Consider the following 19,280-nt stretch of genomic DNA (forward strand, 5'->3'; position numbering starts at 1 on the left):
ACTTTGAATGAAAAAATGAAAGAACAAAGTAAAGGAGAGTCAAGATGCACACAGTTATTTCAATCGACTTTAATTTGATTATTCTCACCCTGGATGGATACTATTTCATACTGCAGTAACAATGAAACTGGGAGTTACTGAGCAACCCTAAAGTACACACATTGTTAATTTTTTATGATCAGGTGTAAAAAAATAAAGACAATTAACTCGTGATTGAGGATTCATTGTATCAGACGTCTCTCTGTAACCACCTGCAGTTATAGTTCAAACAGAAAGAAAAGTGTTCTGAGATAATAGAAGCTTGTAGATCACTTTGATGAAATTCACTGTCATTGCAATGAGATCTTTTTAATTTAGATAAATGAGAAGCAGCAGAAGCAGAAGAAGAAGAAGAGAAAACGAAGGTTATCAATTATCAGGGAGAAGATTGAGAAAATGAGAAAGAGGAACAAAGAGTCATTCCAGGTCAAACAACAGTTTCTGTAACGAGCTGGTTTCATCCTTCATTTCTGGCACTCGTCCATCTATACTCCCCTCTCACTGGTTGCCCTTGGTTACAACCTCATTTATCCTCCTTCTCTCTAAGATGAGACGCTGGGACAGTGTGTGTGTGTGTGTGTGTGTGTGTGTGTGTGTGTGTGTGTGTGGGACTCCTCTCATGTCTCGTGCTATGTCAGACGTATAATCTGGAGGGTGTTCCCTCATGTTTACACGCACAACAACACACAGACACACACTCAGACACCACCAAACACCAGCTTTACACTGCTGCATCTTGTAATTTTGTGCTCTGTTTACATTATCTCAGAACAGGCAACAGAACTAGATAACACTGATAGACGGTTGCACCCACTCTCTCTCTCTCTGTCTCACCCGGACACACACATCGATCTGCACACACACAGACAAGTGAGCCACCCTGCATCCCATGAGAAGGTAAATTTATGTCCTGACTGTAATTTCAGGACTTCCATTTGTCATTCCTGCCCGTTAGCTTCATTCAGAGAACATGAGGGAGTTTAGACTAAAAGATTGATCATAGACGCATTTTATGCGTTCTTTGGAAGGCAGCCCATAAAAAAAATATTAAATTTAAAAGCAACCGAAAACAATGAAACTCTCATTTAGAAGTTTTGAGGTTAGTGCTGACAAAAGCAAAGGAAAACGTCATGCAGTGCAACGACAGAAAAGTCATTTCAAAGTACAAAAAGTCATCACTCACATGATTTACATGTCTGTTTTTCATAGCAGTTACATTTTTAAATCTTGAAAGTTATCAGCTGATGTTGAATCAGGAATGATGGATTTGATGTAGGGTGACCATCCGCCCCGGTTTGATAAGGACGTCCTGTTTTCAAGCTCCGTGTCCTGAGTCACCACAAATATCTATAACAACTCTAATCTGTCCCGGGTTTTAAATAGTCTTGGTCCCGGGTTTAATCAATTGAAATACCAAAACAATACACCATGCTTACACCTATTGTCTGTATATGTCAGTCAAAGCCATTACCAAGACTGTCACTGTTTTAACCAATAGAAGAACATCTCTAATGCACCAAGAGTCAGTGCTCAAGTGCTTAATTATCAACTTATTAACATTATTACGTCCATTCGGTTACCCTGACTGTCGGCATTGGACAGGCGGTAAGCATTTCAAACGTTAGCAGCCATGATGACTGCCGGTCGGTTGTGCACCTAAAAAACAAATCCTACCACTTATGGACAGATTTTTTATTAATTTGACCTTTCATCATTCAAGCATTTTTAATACATATTTTGAAAATGACTGTGTCTACACATTGTTTACATTCTTTTGTAATTGTCTGGCTTTTTTATAACTTCAGCTATTATTTGCTTCACTTTGACTCGACAGATGCCAAGTCTTTGTGACAAACTGAATTATTGTTGCTTTTCATCACATCGTCTGCATACGACTTGATTTTCTTCCCATTTATAGTGTACAGTAACAGAAATGGGAGATGAAGCTCTTTTTAGGTTAAGTTTCATTTTGTTCACTTCATACACTCCTTTTGGAATTTGAAAGATAGGTTACTTTCCATTCACTGGAGCACAGTTTTTACACACTCACACACCATCCCACCTACGGTCTAACGTCCTGCCTTTACCCGGCTTTATGACCAGCAGTTGGACTTGGGATTGGGGTCGATGGTGCACTGCAGAGTAACACAGACACACACAGACACACACACACACACACACACACAGATAGAGACCCTCATCTCTGCCTCTCTGATCCCTCGGTGGGCTTTTGGGACCCTGTGTTATCCATTATCCAGCCCACCAGTATTCCCAGTGGTGATACGGTCATCTGAGCCTTTGAAGTGAAGCTCTTTATGATAGTCTGCTTCACTTTAGTGCTGCAGGCTGCTCATGCATTAACCTGCTGAATAATGTCCCAATGGTTTCCTAATAGTCTGAGGAGGTAATTGATTAAGTTCAGAATGTTTGTGCAGACATGACCTGATTGGCGATGACCAGAGGAAAAGTTTGAGAGTGCTGAGAGGTATTGATAAAATCCTAAGAAGGCAAACTGTTAATTTTCTTCTTCTTCTTCTGCCTATATCTTTACGTTCCACCTGAGATAAAGAGATTTAGATTATCCACCTTAACTTATATGACCATCTGAAGGTTCATATTTCTTTATTGTGGCACCCCGACTAATTTTCTTTGGCGAGCACATATGATAAATCAAAAACCATCTTCTTTCCTCTTGTATCTTCAGAGATACATTCATACCCACATTTTCAGGTTTCTTGAAACCTTGATGAAATGCTTTTCCCCACGAAAATACATTTTTCATTGCATCTTGTAAACACAACATCAGTGTTTCCCCTAGGTTGGAGTTGTAGCAGCGGTGGTGAAGTGAAACAATGTTTGAGTTGCGTGCGATTTTAAAAAATTCCTGTCATTAAAATAATTATTAACATTTATTTGACAAAATAATCCACCAACAACCACCCTGTTGTCATAACCTGGCTTGTGGGTATTGGCAAGAGAGGAGAGGAGTCCGAATTTTACCAAAGAAAATTAATAATTCATTTCGAAACTCGTAAAAAAAAAAAAAAAGTCAGCAGTGGTGGTCATATTTTAGCTGCACCACCGCTGCTAGATTCATATAGAGGAAACACTGCAACATTCATACTGGGCCCCTCCTCCTCCTGGGCTCATCGCCCCCTAGAAGCTCTCACTCCCTGCAGGACGTAGTGTGTACGTTTACTGCTTGTACCTACACTGTGAGCTACCGCATGCTAGCACAAGCTAACCGTCGGTGTTTGGTACCTGCCTGTCCAACAGGAAGGGTTAGAACAACTACACGCCCAGGGGTAAAAGCCAACACAAGACAATGTCTTTGTTGCAGACATACATTATAGGAAGTGTGAAGTGTGTTACAGTTAAAACAGTACTTGTATAGATTTGTGTTTAGCTAGTGTTAAAGTTTGAAACAGCAACACATGGAAATGCTGACTTCAAGTAAGTCGGTCAAAATACACAGACAGATGAATGAAGATGTGATTGCTCAGTTCAGGCCCGCCCTCAGAAATGACTGGGCCCCAGAAAGGCAAAGTGAACGGGGACCATGCAGGTATTATTTAAACATACAAAGACATGCGTGTTGGATCGTTAGCCTTAGCCTCCTCGCAATCATTTGCCTTCTCAGCCTGCATCCAATCACAACAGCATTTGAAGCTGACTGGAAACAGCTTGTAAACAAGTTGTTTGTTGGGGTCAAATGAGCCTCTTTTGTTTTCTGGCTGCTGACTGTTGTGCAGGTCCTGAAATGGCTATAAACAGTTGTAAATAATGGTGAGCCGTTTGGTTAAAGAATGGTTGTTATTGCTTACATTTAGGATAGACAAAGAAAGTCTTCCCCTTCCCCCCTAATGGGGGTCAGAAAAAGACAGAAAAAGACCAAATTTATAAAACAATTCCACCTGTATTGCAGTCCAGAGGGCTGCTGCTTTTAGGAAATACTGAGGAAACAGCATGTTTTAGCGCAGAGACCATTTCTGAGTCACAGAGAACGTGGGCTTTAATAGACATCATAACCTACTTCTAATCAGAACAGAAGTCTGATTCACTTCTATTTTAAAACACCTCACATGATTCAGACATTCTTTTATATCTCACAATATGTGTACCGCTCAAAAATGAATACTTTCTGAAGAAGTGATCGTTCAAATTGAATCTGAAACTAAAATACAAAGTTTGACTTTGATTCAAATCAAGACGGGAGGATGCTACTGGAAAGTGTTGATTGTTGGATTGTTGTTGTTGGTTGTTGGTCTCGATTTCTGGACTAAATAGAAATATGGGAGAAAGGTCAAGATGCTGCAACAAGATAATAAATCACAGAAGCACCTGATTGGAGGAAATGCATGCTCTCTCTCTTTCCCTCCCTCCTCGTCCCTCTATAGGAAGTGAACAACGTGTGTGCAGGATGACGGATTGAGCTGACAACAAAATCCTGCAGTGTGCACAAATCAGCACAAGCCTCTACTTTGCAACGGAGGAAGGAGGAAGGGTTTAGAGTAAAGAAGAATAGTGAGGGAATCGCATTCATTCTGCAACCTTGAAGATGTTACATTGCTCATTTAAGCTCATGCAGATATCCGTCTCCCTGGCTCTTTGTGACTTGCTTTGCCAAAGCCGGAAAAGACGGCACAAGCTGAGCTGTTAGCCGCCTTCCTTGCAGCGTTTTTGTGTTTGTTCTCTGGCAGACAATGTGGCTTTTTAAACTCATTTCAGTGCCATGCGAGACTTTCTCCTCTCGGGATCATTGTAGAAAGTTTGTTTTGCCATGTTGTTGCCAAGATTGTCAATGATGGCAGTTGGCGGGGAAAAGCAGCTGAGTCATTGTTTTCAGAATAGACAAAGGGCATTTATTCAAATGTTCCAAAAAGTCAAGTCAGATCATATTTGGCATTTTGATCTTCCTAAATGTCATGAAAGCAGCTGGTCAATCTTCAGTGGACTCTTTTTTTGGTGTCCTTCTTTGGCCTCACGTTTGGCTCTGTTGTGGATGCTTCTTGGCAGCTCTGGTGTTGGATGATTTGCAATGCAGATCTTGTGTTTTATTCTTTTCCTAACACACACACACACACACACACACACAAACACACTCGAGTGGTGCCTGCTGCTGAGTCACATGGCAGCGTCTTCCACCATGCACTCTGTTCCCCCTGAAGCTTCCTACCATTTACTGAGCACTTCCTTTGGTTTGTGTTCCAGCGATGATCAGTCACAGCTTTGGACAACAGGGGGAGAAAAGGAAACTAAGGGTTGGTAAGAAAGAAGGGGGGGACGGTGTCAGAGATGAAATGAGGCCATGCTCGCCGCTCAGTCCCTTCTGAATGTATTTGTGCTCGCTGACAATCCATACACTCCTCTGAAACATCCTGTCCTGTTATTTTTGGTCGTTTTTTAATAACCCCCGCTCTGGGCTCCTTCTGGTCTGGCCTGGCAGAGAAGATAACATTCACCTCTCACTGCAGCTCATGCTGTGCCTGTCCTCTATCCAGCAGGGTTCAAGTGACATCCTTTATTTTCAGGCCAAGCCGAAAACCTCAAAAAGCTGATATGTTTTGGCCAATATTCTTATGCAAGAAGGTTTGTATTTCAGGGACTACCGACAGAAATAGAGAACTTGGAAATACTTTTAAAGGGGCAATATGTAACTGTGACACCTACTCTTTAAAATGAGTACTGCAGTCCAAATTCAAAACATCATAGAGACCTGTCTCCCCCCACCCCCTTCCTCTCTAGAGTCGATGCTTACACAGGTCACCATGTGGTGGACTCTGAAGCTTCAGTGTTTATCCAGCTCTGCATCGGTCTGTAAACCTTTCTGTGTTCTAACCTCTCTCCATTTTTCAAAAGCATCTCCAATATTGATCCTAGTTTGAGCACGTTTCTGCTCGTGGAGCTTATTAGAAACATGCAGAGGCTTTTTAGGTCGGGTACAATCACTTCTATCTGAACCACTTCTCTTGTCCGCTTCCATCACTGCAACACCTGTTGACCTGATAACTGCTCTCATATCTGACAAACCGAGGGGGGTCCAAAACGGCCGTGTGGGGGGGCCTTAAAACTGCCTACCTTCTCTGGTCCAAACAAATCCAGACCTTTCAGGACCATAACTGGTCTCACATCTGTCCATTCATTCTATGTTTCTATTACCTGATAAACTCTAACTTTGACCTGACGTATAGGCTCATAATCATCCGTTTGACACCACTCATGTCTGTTGCCATTGCATAAAATTGCCTACACTTATTTGATAATTTAATGCGGAGCATCCTCCCCCCTCCCCTTTGGGTCACCTGGTTCAGCCATGCTCTGAATGCTTGGCTCGTCGCCTAATGAATCTGCCTGCTCACTTCTACGTGCTGGAAGTGGTCATTGTTTCTACTGAGGCCCAGAACATGAAGAAGTTCCAACATCATTATCGTTATCCTAAGGTGACCCTACGCTGACTAAATGAAGAACGACCTCATTGTTTGTCTACAAAGTACATACCGTGCTCAGTCATATCACGCCACCACGTGCGGTATGCTTTGGCCGTGGAAATGTTGTGAGAGTTGACAAACTCGCATGAAACGCACGGCTGCTGATTGGTTAGTCAGGTCATGCCACATTATATATCTAGTATAAAAACCATAACATTATAAATGTATTAACTTAAACCAGAAGTTCAGAGTTCATTAATAAACATCTCAATATCCTCTTTTTGACCAAAGGTCCCTCTGAACTTTAAGTTCCAGGGACTTCTCTTTTCTCTTTCTGGCCCATAGTTGTCAGCATTTCCACCGCTGCCTGTTCAGGTGGGTGATCTAAAACCCTGTAAGTGCCTGACCAATCAGAGACATTCAGCACTGCAGGGGCTGCATGCCCTGCCCACCAAGGTCCCAGGACCCTTTAGAAAGTACTACCCCCCTCCCCCCTTGGAGGGCCTTTTTTAGGGGTAGATCTTTTACCCCAGAACTAAATTTAGACCCTGTTTCCTGCGGTTGAAATGCATACCGTTGCTCAAAAGGTCCATAGTCCAGGGTAAAGTTCCTGCGGTCAAAAAGGGGCTAATAACTAATAGAAGTCTGCAATAAAGTGTTGGTGCATGCGTTAGTGATTTATTAATCGTGTTGTGTATAAAATTTCAGCAAATTTTACGATACGATATGATACACTTTATTGGACTCAAAGTGCTGAAAATCATTTTACTTGCTAATCATTTCTTAGAATGTAAAAATATTAACCAACTCTCCAGGAGTTTTTTAACGCTAACTTTTGTGATATTCTCAGTTTTTAAGCAGTGGGCAAATGTGTTTTGAAGGTTTCATCTGATACAGAAATACAGCGCTTGAATTGGAGGTTAATTGTGTATATATTGTTCAAAGCTTATCGCTTATTGTGACGTCATTACTAGGTTTTTTTCAAGTAGTGGTCAAAGTACTTGAGTAGTCAAATCCCTGAGATTTATCTTTATTTCAATTTTTTAATTGAATTCCGACAGTGCACTTTGATCAACATATCAGCAAATAACATCCATGTAAATATGTCAGAATTAGCACAAAAGCTAAATATCATCCGTAGTCCTCAGGAACTAACAAGAAACATCAAACAAATTTACAGTTACAGGACAGTCTGCAGAACATCACAAAATCAACTCACAGACAATTTGACAAACAAATTGGACATCCAGTTAGCCTTTTTAGACTTCAACAGGAATTACAACAATCTCAGGCGGCAAGATCAGGTTTTCCTGTAATATCCGCGACTTGTCACCTCGTTTTACACCATATACATTTGGTTACGTAATGACATCATCACTTATCAGAAAAGATGTTGACACAAAAGATAGAGGCAGAAGATAAGTAAGGATAAGATAAGATCAAACTTTATTTATCACAAAGGAAATTCTTGCTCCAACATTACAGTAAAAAAAGCGTAAATGGAGGTATAATAAGTTAGGTAACAGAGTAAGATAAGTACGACAGTAATGGGATTACTGACAGTCACAGTTCAGATACAGACCCAGGCTCCGTGTTACAAACCAAAAGAAGGATAAAAAAGTGAATGATTTGTGATGTAGACTTCTTGGTTCCTTTCATGATATGTCAACGTTATCGTCCGACCCTGTCCAGCACAGTGTGTCCACTCTGTCCTCACCTCTGTGAGTATAGAGCCGGCTGATTACAGATGGTGATAAATCCCTGTTCCTAAGTGAGGCTGCTCCCTGGACATTGATTAGTTATCCTCTCAGATCGATGATGAGAGTTAAAGCCAGTCTCCAAATACCAACGAACACGCGGAGCAGCTCGATATGAAGTCACCTTGGACATAAATAGATATCTGGACAAGCTGCTGTAGAACTGGACACAAATGCACTTCAGATACAAGTGTATCATCCAAGAAGAACAATATATTTGAAGGTCTCAGTCTCGGAATCGAAAGCATTTTTACTCAGCCTTGTCTCGGTCTCAGACTGGACGGACTCCGGATCTTAAATCAAGACCGCTTAAGACCATCACTGATCAGATATTTTCACATCATTATTGTGATTAGAATGAAAACACCTCTTTTTAAAAGAACAAATAACTTCAATTCATTCATAATTTGATTTGTTTCCCCCGGTTACGGCCCCAACCCACACACGATGATGGTTTTTCAGTGATATTTCTGGTCTTGGCCTTGTCTCCGTCTCGCCCTGCCTTGGTCTTGGTCTCCAATCGGTCTCGACCCCTAAAGGTCTTGGACACTCTGGTCTAGGGTATTTCTTGGTTGTTGTGGTCTTGACTACAACATTAGTTTGAGCTATTCTTATGGCCTTCTTTTTCTTCATGGGGATAACCAAACTTTTTGGATAACCACTCTCCAGTTGCCAGACCTCTCACACTTCATTTTGGAATTTGGTTGGTGGAGTTTGGTGAAACACTTTTAGCCTGACCACACTTCAACGCCCCCTAGTGCTTAAAAAAGGTACAGTTGAGTGACAGCTTTTAGCCATACTGAATGAACCCCCGTTTGTTTATCACCGAGCTGTCAAAGCTGAGCGTGGTGTGAACTGGGACACGCCCAGTGATCACCAGGAGGAGGTGTCATTCTCTCTGAGCTGCACATGCTTCTATTTATAACAGATAGCTGCAATAACTCAGAGAGAGAGAGAGGTAGGGAGAGCGAGAGAGAGAGAGAGAGAGAGAGAGAGAGATCATTCCAGAGATAGTGACGGACAGAGCGCTCACTCTGTGCTCCTAACTATTATTACTCCAGAGCGTGCAGAGGATGTGTCGCAACGCCGTCAGAGGATTCTGAAGAGACACCTGGGATTTTTATTTTCATCGCTAACGCTAAAGGACAAAATAAATATCACATTTGGGAAATCAGCTGAGTGACAATGCCCGAGGAGAAAGGTAAACCTCACCTTTAAAATACCTTCACTAAGCTTTAATGCTGTGTGCTCACCTGACAGTGTGCAGACAGATTGTAGCTTAATGATCAGCTCGTTTTAAACATTAACTTTTTAAGTGTATCTTAAGTACATAGTAATCACTCTTTAACTACAATACAAGATAATAAAGAACTCAGACTCACAGGAATCATTCAAAAGTTCTTTGACAGAGTGAGTGTGTTTGTGTTTTCAGCACGTCTTTGTAGGTATACTTCACCTGCAGGCCTCCTATTATGTAACCGTGGTCAGAACAGAAGCGTGTAGCACGTTCTCTTTGAATACGGTGAATGACAACAACTAGCGTGTGTGGTTGAAGGCTGAACGCTGGCAGGTTGATGTGCTGCCTCCCCTCCTGCCTGCCTGCCTGCCTGCCTGCCTGCTCTGCTCCATCCCTGGCAACAGCAGTGTTGTGTTGGTCCCCTGCCTGCCTGTCTCACATTGGGAGCTCAGCCATTTGGGCGGCTTACAGAGGGGCTGTGAGGAGCAGTTGTTGAGAAGAAATGCCCGTTGATATTACTACAGTGATTTACAGTGCGTGTTTGGTGTTGCGTAATAGGGCTGTGGTGACCCTTTTTAGGGATTTAGCGTCTTTTAATGTGTGTTTACTTATTTTGTAGGGATTTAGGGATTCCCCAAACGTCCCTGTTATACTCCTCACAGACCTTAAAGGAGCAGTATGTAACTCTGTCCCCTAGTGTTTAAAATGGGTACTGCAGTCTAAATTCTAAATATTGTAGAGAGCTGTCTCCCCCCGCCCCCTCCTCTCTGGAGTCGATGCTCTCACAGGTCACCATGTGGTGAACACTGAAGCTTCAGTATTTATCCAGCTCTGCATCGGTCTGTAAACCTTTCTGTGTTCTAACCTCTCTCCATTTTTCAAAAGCATCTCCAATATTGATCCTAGTTTGAGCACGTTTCTGCTCGTGGAGCTTATTAGAAACATGCAGAGGCTTTTTAGGTCGGGTACAATCACTTCTATCTGAATCACTTCTCTTGCCCGCTTCCACCACTGCAACACCTGTTGACCTGATAACTGCTCTCATATCTGACAAACCGAGGGGCGTCCAAAACGGCCGTGGGGGGGGGGCCTTAAAACTGCAGACCTTCTTTGGTCCAAACAAATCCAGAGCATTCAGGACCAGAATCTAAACTGCACAGCAAATTTAACCAACCCCTCGCCAGTGAAAAAATAAGGCCTCTGAAAAGCTGCAACTCTCACAGCAGTTTATTTGAAAATGCTGTTCCACAATCGGTATTTTAGGCTGCAATAATCACTAGAAAGGCAAAAAAAAAACTGCATTCAAACGTTTTTCCATAATGAACAACACCCAAGTGTTATCAGCACAGTAGAGGGCGTGATAGCTCAGCTCGCAGACCCCAAATCCTCACCAAATCCCATTGGAAAAACATAGATATTTAACTTGAAACTGCTTTATTCAATGTTTCTATTTATTTTCATCACCAAGTCCATTAGTTTTTTCGAGATGTAGTCCTCCGCAGATAATTTGGCCTCTGAACTGAAGAGTTTGATTGTTGACTTTGGGAGAAAGACAGCTCGTATAGCTGCTAGCTAGAAGCCAGGCTCAATTAGTTGACTACATGTATCCAGTAAGTTTCCACTATTTAGCCGTGCGCTGCTGCTTGTAAAAAGTAGCCTCAGTGTTCGTCCTCATAAAGACACCACAAGTATTTCCTCTCCTCTCCAGAGTCTGGTCCTGTACAGCCTCGTTAAAGCAGATCCAGTGTGAAGTTGATGGCAGTGTGAGTGTGTGCTGTTTCTAAATGTGGGGCCATAACGGTGTCTTGTAGCTGCTACCACAATGTGACGAAGCTTGTGAAGTCTGGTGGGGAAGACACACACACACACACACACACACACACAGGCCATGTGCTAACACACACATTCTGTACATTGAGCTCTAGCACAGCGATATGTTTCAAGCATGAGAGTTTGTTTGTTGCATGGTACATCAATATTCAGTCTTGTTGTGATAAGTTTGGGAACAACGGGCAGCAAAAGTATATCAAATGGATGTTACTTAGCATACACACTCACAGGTATTTATTCTCAACATTGAGGCGATATACACACATGCATGCAGTCATGCACACACACACACACACACACACACACACACACACACACACACACACACACACACACTCACCACTTCATGCCGTGTCTCAGTGTCTCGGTCCGAGCCAAGGACGGTGTATCCTGAGTGTGTGATGTAATGGCTGGCGTGTTGTCAGCAGTCACAGCGACGCCCGTCACCATTCTGGACCTGCCAGTAAACAAACCATCTGTGTGTCCGTCTACTACCATACTCCGTTCCCAATTACATTTTTATGGTATTTTATTGTTTCTGTCAGAGGTTTTCAATTACCTGCATACATACTATAATTAAGAATAGTTTAAAATGTATCATTTCTATATGCTAGATACCGCGAAAGTATCCCTAGGTGACCCTCAACTATTGATATTTTGTCAAAATCCCACATTAAGACTAAAAACCAACACTATATATAAGTCTTGCTCTTCCAGTCTCTGACTCTCCAACGTGCTTACTGCGCTCCACCCAAAGTTCTCTGGCTCCTAAACAAGACTTAGATCTTTAAGTCACAATTTTTTTGTCATTACAGAGCCCCCAAAGAGTCCGGAAGGAGGAAATAGAAAGCTGCTTGCAAATCAGTACCCCGTGTCTATGCGAGGTCGTAGATTGCACGGTTTATGAAACCATGCCCACGGTTTGCAAAAATAGTATAAACTGTGCGTAAGGATTTGTGAACGGTGGGTATTGATTTGCAAACACTTCTTGCCGTAGCCATCAGGGGCTTCATAAGTTTATCATTTGACCCAGACTTCCCTCTTCCCAGCAACGTTTTCCAGCTCCTCTCGGGGGATTCTGAGCCGTTCCCAGGCTGGACGGGATATGTAATCCCTCCAGCGAACTCTGGGTCTACCTTGGGGTCTCCTCCCAGTTGGGCTGCCCTGGAAAACATCCAAAGGGAGCGTGTAGTAGACATCCTAATCAGACGCCCAAACCACCTCAACTGGCTCCTTTCGATGTGAAGGAGTAGCGGGTCTACTTCGAGCTGCCCCCGAATGTTTGAGCTCCTCACCCTACACCCTCCGGAGGAAACTCCTTTCGACCGCTTGTATACACAATCACCGTTCTCTTTTCAATGATATTTAAGGAATATGAACTTTGGACATAAATTAACGTTAACATTTCGCAATATTTAAATGTTTTGTTGTTGTTGTTGTTGGTGTCTGATTTGTAATAACATGATGGTGATGAACGCTGGTTGGACGGGCCACCTGTTCATTTTGGCCTGAGTCAACAGACTCTAGAACCACCACTGTTAGTAAATGTTACTGAAATTGAAGGAAATAGAACATTAATGGGAGATTATTTTGAGCTGCAGCTTAATAAATGTGATGGTCTGGAAGCTGACTGATGGGTTTGTGCACAACAATGGAGCTATTTATACATCAGGCTTTGAAAACACAGAATACACGCTGCATGGATACTGTCATGGTTGGTTTTGGTCTTTAAATGGGATTTGTTTACAATAAGAAAAACATGACATGTTGCTAACCTTATCATTTAGAAGCACTGGATATAAAATCTGGATCAAAGGTGTTTTCTTTCACTCTTCAGTTTTTGTTTTTTTGGATTAGTGAAGCATTTTATAGTTTCTTATTGAACTGAATGTCACATGAAAGACTTCATACAGGGATAATAATAAAGAGATAACCTTTAAAATGTAAGCAGAGAGAATGAATGGACATGAAAAATGTTTGTTTCATTGATTGATTTTTATTAAGTCATTCACAATTGTGGCTTATGTTGATGTCAAAGAGTTACTTTTTATCATCAGGTGGACAAACAGAAACTTTTACTTTTGCTTGAGTCATGTTTGTGTTCATTGGATGAATTTATGTCCAATATTCACTCCCCTTTTAGCTCCATTTTTGGTCTCTACCAACCGCTGAGAAAAATATCTCCCGCGTCTTAATTAGAGGTGGGGAATGTAAAAATCGAGGTTATTATCTTCTGAGGTTTTAAATGGATTCATAATTTCCAAAAATCGGTTAATCAGTCACTCCCTGCTAATTGCTAAAGCTAGGTCTTTAACTCAGTAGAATGGCAACTAGAGCAGCAAGAAATTCAGCCAATCTCACAGATAACTGGAGTAAATCCTTAAATATGTATTAATTCAAAAATAGACTGAATCATGAATCCAGAATTGTTTTAAACCGAGAATCGATTCTCAATCGATTCGTGACCACAAGAATTGAAATCGAATCGTGAGATACCCAAAGATTCCCAGCCCTAGTCTTTATGCTGACCTTTCTTCATCAACAACTTTCAAAACATTGTCTACCAGCTGTTTGATGCTTGGTTGGTATCTCAGCTTTATCATGAGTATTTGTCGGGGTTGGTTGATTCAAAATAGAGAAGTTGTGTGATGTAAAACCAAAACTTGAACTTAAAATGCCAAAAAGCTCCACGTAGCTCATGAAAACTGCAAAGATGGTGATTGGTCATTACTATAAGGGCCTCCTTTAGCATCACTTACATTAAAAAAATAGTACTCGTATGGCATTTAATGCATTTACATTGCATTAACTCTCCACTATTTCTCCATTAGCGGGTGAATCATCCAGCAGTCTGAGTAATTGGGGTCACTTTGTCCTCACTCAGCGGTTGTATAATGTGTCTTTGTGCACTTCAGGGTGGAGTAAGGTCCTGTCGATGGTTAAAAATGGCCAGTGTGTTGCTTTTTTAGTGGCCTCTCTCCTTTAGGTGTATTCCAGTGTTTCTGCAGCAGCTCTGCTCAAACAGCTGACACAATGTTTTCTGCAGAGAGGCTCTATTCATGAGTCATGCTGGTTCTCTCTGGGTTTAAATGAACAGCTCCGGTCTCTCCCTCTCTGTCCTTCTGCTTCAACTCTTTTATTCCCTCCCAATCAGCAGTACCGCTCATGAACAGTTATTAAATCAGCTTCTTAACATGTGCAGACACACACATGCTCAGCTGTTCAGTGGTTTTCTGCTGCATCACTGTGTCTGCCTTCACTATGAGACAGCACTTTCTGGTTATGAGAGCCTCAGAGCAACTTTCTCTTTTCATTTCTGTCTGGTCTGCCATCTCATAGTCTTTAGTCTTTGAGTTATTTCTTTGCCTGCTTTACTTGTTTCTGCCTTCTCTCTAATGATCCCACACATATCCTGCTTTGAAGCCGTAAAGAATGCCTTTTGTTTTTGAATAAAGGTCGCTGTCATATTGCTGCTCCAGTGTGTGATTTCAAACAGCATGCCAGCAATCCCAAATCAAATGGCTGATGTCTCACATAACAGCATGGCATCTTTTGTGCATCGCTTTCTCAACAATAACGCCCCTTTACCTTCCCTAAGCTAAACTAAGCTGATCTCTTCCTCTGTTTTTAACATAAGGAGTTCCTGGACGTCATTGTTTGGCTGAATAGAGGACAAGACATTTTTAATAAAACTAGCGGAACCACTAAAGAATAAATGAAAATGAGAAGATTAAAAATGTTGGTGTTTTATCAAGCTTGTCAAGTTGTTGCTGGACAAGTTACTAGATGATTCTTCAAAGATTTACCTTCCCTCTTATTGTACTTGGTAATGTTATTCTTGCATTGGAAGTTGAAGAACCTGTGAGACTGTTACCATCATGCTAAGGTGCAAAAACTATCATAAGGTACACTTCAAGTAAATGTAGCTTGGTCAGGTTTTGCCTCCATTTATACGGCAGTCTGCTTTATGGTTAGTCCCATAGACCAGCAAAGTTCTTCCACAGCAAACTGGAAAAACCATGTCTTTATGGCCCTGTCTTTGAGCTTTTGTAATGTTATGTCAGTAAAGGGCCTTCTTTAAAGTTGTCACAAAGTTGGGAGCACAGAAGTGCCTAAATGTCACTTTATGCCACTTGAGATCCAACCAAAAGCCCAAGACTGGAAGTACACAACCTGTAAGCACACACTTTGGGTTCAATGGTAAGATCCCATTAGTATTTTGACATTGCATAGATGCTGATCTGATGGATTAACTACCTTACACCAATGAGGAATCATGATATTTATACACATTGGATCTCATACTGTTTTAACTTGAGACAACTAGATAAGCTGCAGTAGAGCCAGCTGCAGTAACCCGTGGGATCATGTCTGTGGGTAGTGTTTGTCGTCCACGTGGAGGAAATATTCACTGAGGAATCTATCACAGGAATGGCTGGAATCATATGTTTTCACACAATGACCATATTCATTCAGAAGCACACCATTTGCAACTATTGACGATCCACTTGATTGAATTTAGTTCTGGTTACAATTTTGGTTGATTTTGTTGTAGTTCTGGTGCTTCTGTTTATATACGACACACCCTCACAGTCTTTAAAACGACCTTCCCCAACAAGGGCCCACTGGTGTCATTTTCAGGAGGAGTCAAAGGTCAGCTTTCTGTAGTACTTGACCTCAGGGTCAAAGACTAAATGCTGTTGGGGTCAGTTTGCAAGCGTGACTGCACAGGTGGACTTCACAGCTTTGAAGAGAGAAGGAAATCTCATAACTCACATTGTCCAGTCTATGCATAGTAGAATAAGTTAGGTCATTCATCCCAGCTATTTGCAAATTCTCTGCTTCTTTTCCTCGTGTGTAACGCAGTACTTGTATTTAGTGGACTTGGCCTGCAGGCTCTGTTCGTGTCTTTTTCTTGGCACCCAGAGACGGTGAGATAATGGAGGGAGTTTTCTGTTGGACTGGCGGACAGGAAACTCTTAAGCAGTGAAGTAATGGTTTTACAAAGGTAAAGCCAGGTGTGAGCAGGCTCTTAGAAACTCTTCACATTATGGTAACGATATAATCCAGGTTGCAACACCTTAAGAGGATGTGAATACAGCCAATAAAATACTTAATGGGTCTTTAAGAGGTTGCAAATTCTCTGTTTCCCCCCCTCGGCTAGAATCTGCCATATATTCACTTTGTCTAAGGAGGTGTACATCTATTCCAGTTCCTATGTTGGCTATACATTTAATACTATGGAAACAAAAATTGAGCAAGCCTCTGAGAAGAAAATGACAGACACCACCTAAAGAGAAAGGATATAACTTAATTAACATGACTGTTTTAAGGAAAATACATGTGAGAAAGTAGAAGATCTATGGAACAGCCATTCTCCAAATTCAAATGGAAGTCTTCAGTATTTAAATTCCTTATAATGTCGTATTCTCCTAATCAACAGGCAGCCATCACACCCATGTGGGGCCCAAATGAGACCAAACTGGAGCCCAAATAATTTAGTCCTTAGTTTTCATAAAGGCCCCTCATTGGTTTTCCCGGATGAGTAAATGAAGAGCCACTAATGGGCTCAATGCAGGGCCTATATGGGTAGAACGTGGCCCACTTTTGGACCCATCCATTTTCCATGTTGTAGTCTAAATGGTACACCAATTTCTAGCCAATGTATACTGTTAGGGATTTCCCATTTGGGCTACACACCAACTCACCATAAGCCCACCAAAGGCCCACTTCAAGACCCACGAAGGTCCAGCTTAATGTGGTGGCTAGAATGCAAATCAGTGGAAAGTAAGCTACAAAATGAATATGTAAAAAAGCTATTATGCTGGAGAGACATTGTTTGTTGTTAGCAATAATAATATGACAGTGTACCCAGAACTTCATCTTGTCATCTTGAGTTTGTGTTCTACCCCAGTGGTTCCCCCAAAGTGGGGGTCGGGACCCCTGGTGGGGGGTCGTGAGAAACCATCCAATGGTTACCACAGTTTGGATAGGCCTATTCATAGGCCTCTTCACTACGTTATTAATCACCTTCTGGGTCAGTGGGGGTCCCAAGTCTCTGGTACCCTTATTTTAGGGGTCACAAACTGAGAAGTTTGGAAACTCCTGTTCTAGACTGAGACCAAAGTTTATAATCTGATAGATGGCTTCAAAGATGATTTTTTTTTTACAAATGGCATGATCATCATCAGGTGGACAAAGAGCAACTTTTACTTTAGCTTGAGTCATGTTTGTGTTCAATAGATTTTGCTTATCGATGACATGAGATGTTTAACTCTCTTTGCACGCATGTGAATTTGTTGAACACAGAGCTGTGTTCTCTGGGTGATCCAATGCAACTGTCCTACGCTATATATGGCTTGTATTTACGTTTTCCACAGAAATAACATCATGTAATCAACATTTGTGGGTTGTGTTTGTGTGTTTATTCACAAGAAGGCGAAACTCCAGGAGGTCAGCGGCCCGTCCAGCACCAAACACTCCTGCTGTAGTAATGTGAGCATTTTGATCCCCGGCCGCCTCTGCAGATGGTTCCCAGCAGGAATGTTGCAGAGCACCATGGGATCCCGGCGAGTTTAGGGAACACTCTATTTTTAGGAGGTGCAGGAGCTAGGCTTCTTGAAAAGGCATTTGATACAGAACTGCTTGTGTCCTGAGTGGCGGCCTCGGGCTCGTCATTACATGTACCTTAAAAGCTTTTTCATGTTGGAGCATTAGGTACATTTTTTAAGAGGTACTGGAGGAATTTTTCTGGAACATGGCCTTCGGAGGTTCTCATTTTCAATCATAGCTTTATTAAGTTGGAGTGTCTTTGGACAGCGGCCTTGTATGACCTTTGATTTATCATAGGTGACCTTGAGTAATAAGCTATTAGAAAGGTTTGTCTTGGCTCATCATGTCATATACCTCCAGGGTGTAGCAGCATGCCTATGTTTGGGCAGTCGTACATCACACGTGTGCAGGTGGCGAGCTGTCATGGTCAGTGTACGTTCCCAGAGGCTTCCAGTGGTGTGACTGTACGCAGCACAGACATGCAGCGTTGCATTGCTCAGATAGCTGCCTGCCCGCCTGCAACCTTTGGGACAACGGCCTCAGTCGTGGCTGTCAGCCAGAGAACAGACTCCAGGATAGCTGATTGATGATATGGACAACTGGGGTGGAGAGGACAGGGCACCAGCAGGAGAGGGGGGGGATAGAAGGGGAGGGGGGGGGGGGACTCTACAAGCTGCTCCGGAGTACACAGTCCCTCTCTGTCCTCGATCATAAAAAGGAAACTCAGAATTTCCTTGTCACCCATGTCCAACTGAATTATTTCCACTCCATACTTCCTCTACTCAGACTTTCAAATAGCCTTCTTCTTCCATGATTTGCTTCCTTCAGCAGATTTCTTGATGACCACAGAAGTGAGGTCTGAACCTTTGAACTCTATGTGCACATGCTGTAATGTTAAAAGTGTTTCCAAATGCATGACTGTTAATCTGCACTATTTAGCACTATTCAGCATATTAGCACTTAGCATAAACTGGCATAAAATAACGCCATTGGTTTACTGAATGAATACAGCAGTGCTCCATTTGGAGTGATGAGGCTGCTGGACAGAAATGAGTACAGCTTCCCTCATGTGCATAGGCAGAAGTAGTATTATAAATTGCAATGTTTAACTTCTAAGGCGTAGAATAGACAAAAGGGTCAGCAGCAGGTGTAAGCATTTATATCTGTTAAATGAATATCTGCAAGTCGAGGCTAACGCAGTCTAGACAAACTGGGATGCTCACTGATTGGACCGGGTTAAACAATTAACAATGGGGTTTAAAAAACATCATTCCTTATTTAAAAATGCAGCATTGCCTTTTGTCGATTGTGGCCAAGGCGTAAACCAAGTGGTGACCTCCAATGTGGAAAAAAAAGAAGCCAATGCTGAAGTTCAAAAAATTGCAGTTTTTTAAGTGTCCACTTGAGACTGGCTGCAAAATCCCTGGATGCTAAGAG

At 42.0% G+C, this 19,280-nt stretch overlaps 1 protein-coding gene across 10 annotated transcripts in view; it reads left to right on the top strand.

The window, feature by feature from the left end:
* The window catches only part of ablim2 (actin binding LIM protein family, member 2), an 85,320-nt gene that overhangs the window by 12,180 nt on the left and 53,860 nt on the right, over positions 1–19,280 (top strand). For 6 of the 10 annotated variants that reach the window (XM_061031375.1, XM_061031365.1, XM_061031374.1 and 3 more), the window contains exon 1: positions 9,186–9,425. The exons of 1 other annotated variant lie outside the window; for it this stretch is intronic. In XM_061031375.1, coding sequence (XP_060887358.1) covers positions 9,410–9,425 — 16 coding nt within the window. In that variant the 5' untranslated portion in view covers positions 9,186–9,409. Of the gene's footprint in view, positions 1–9,185; positions 9,426–19,280 lie in introns of those variants that run through there. 3 more of the 10 variants (XM_061031372.1, XM_061031371.1, XM_061031373.1) reach the window with 1 other exon arrangement.

This window comes from Labrus mixtus, chromosome 23, assembly GCF_963584025.1.
Source record: "Labrus mixtus chromosome 23, fLabMix1.1, whole genome shotgun sequence".
NCBI classification, from domain to species: domain Eukaryota; kingdom Metazoa; phylum Chordata; class Actinopteri; order Labriformes; family Labridae; genus Labrus; species Labrus mixtus.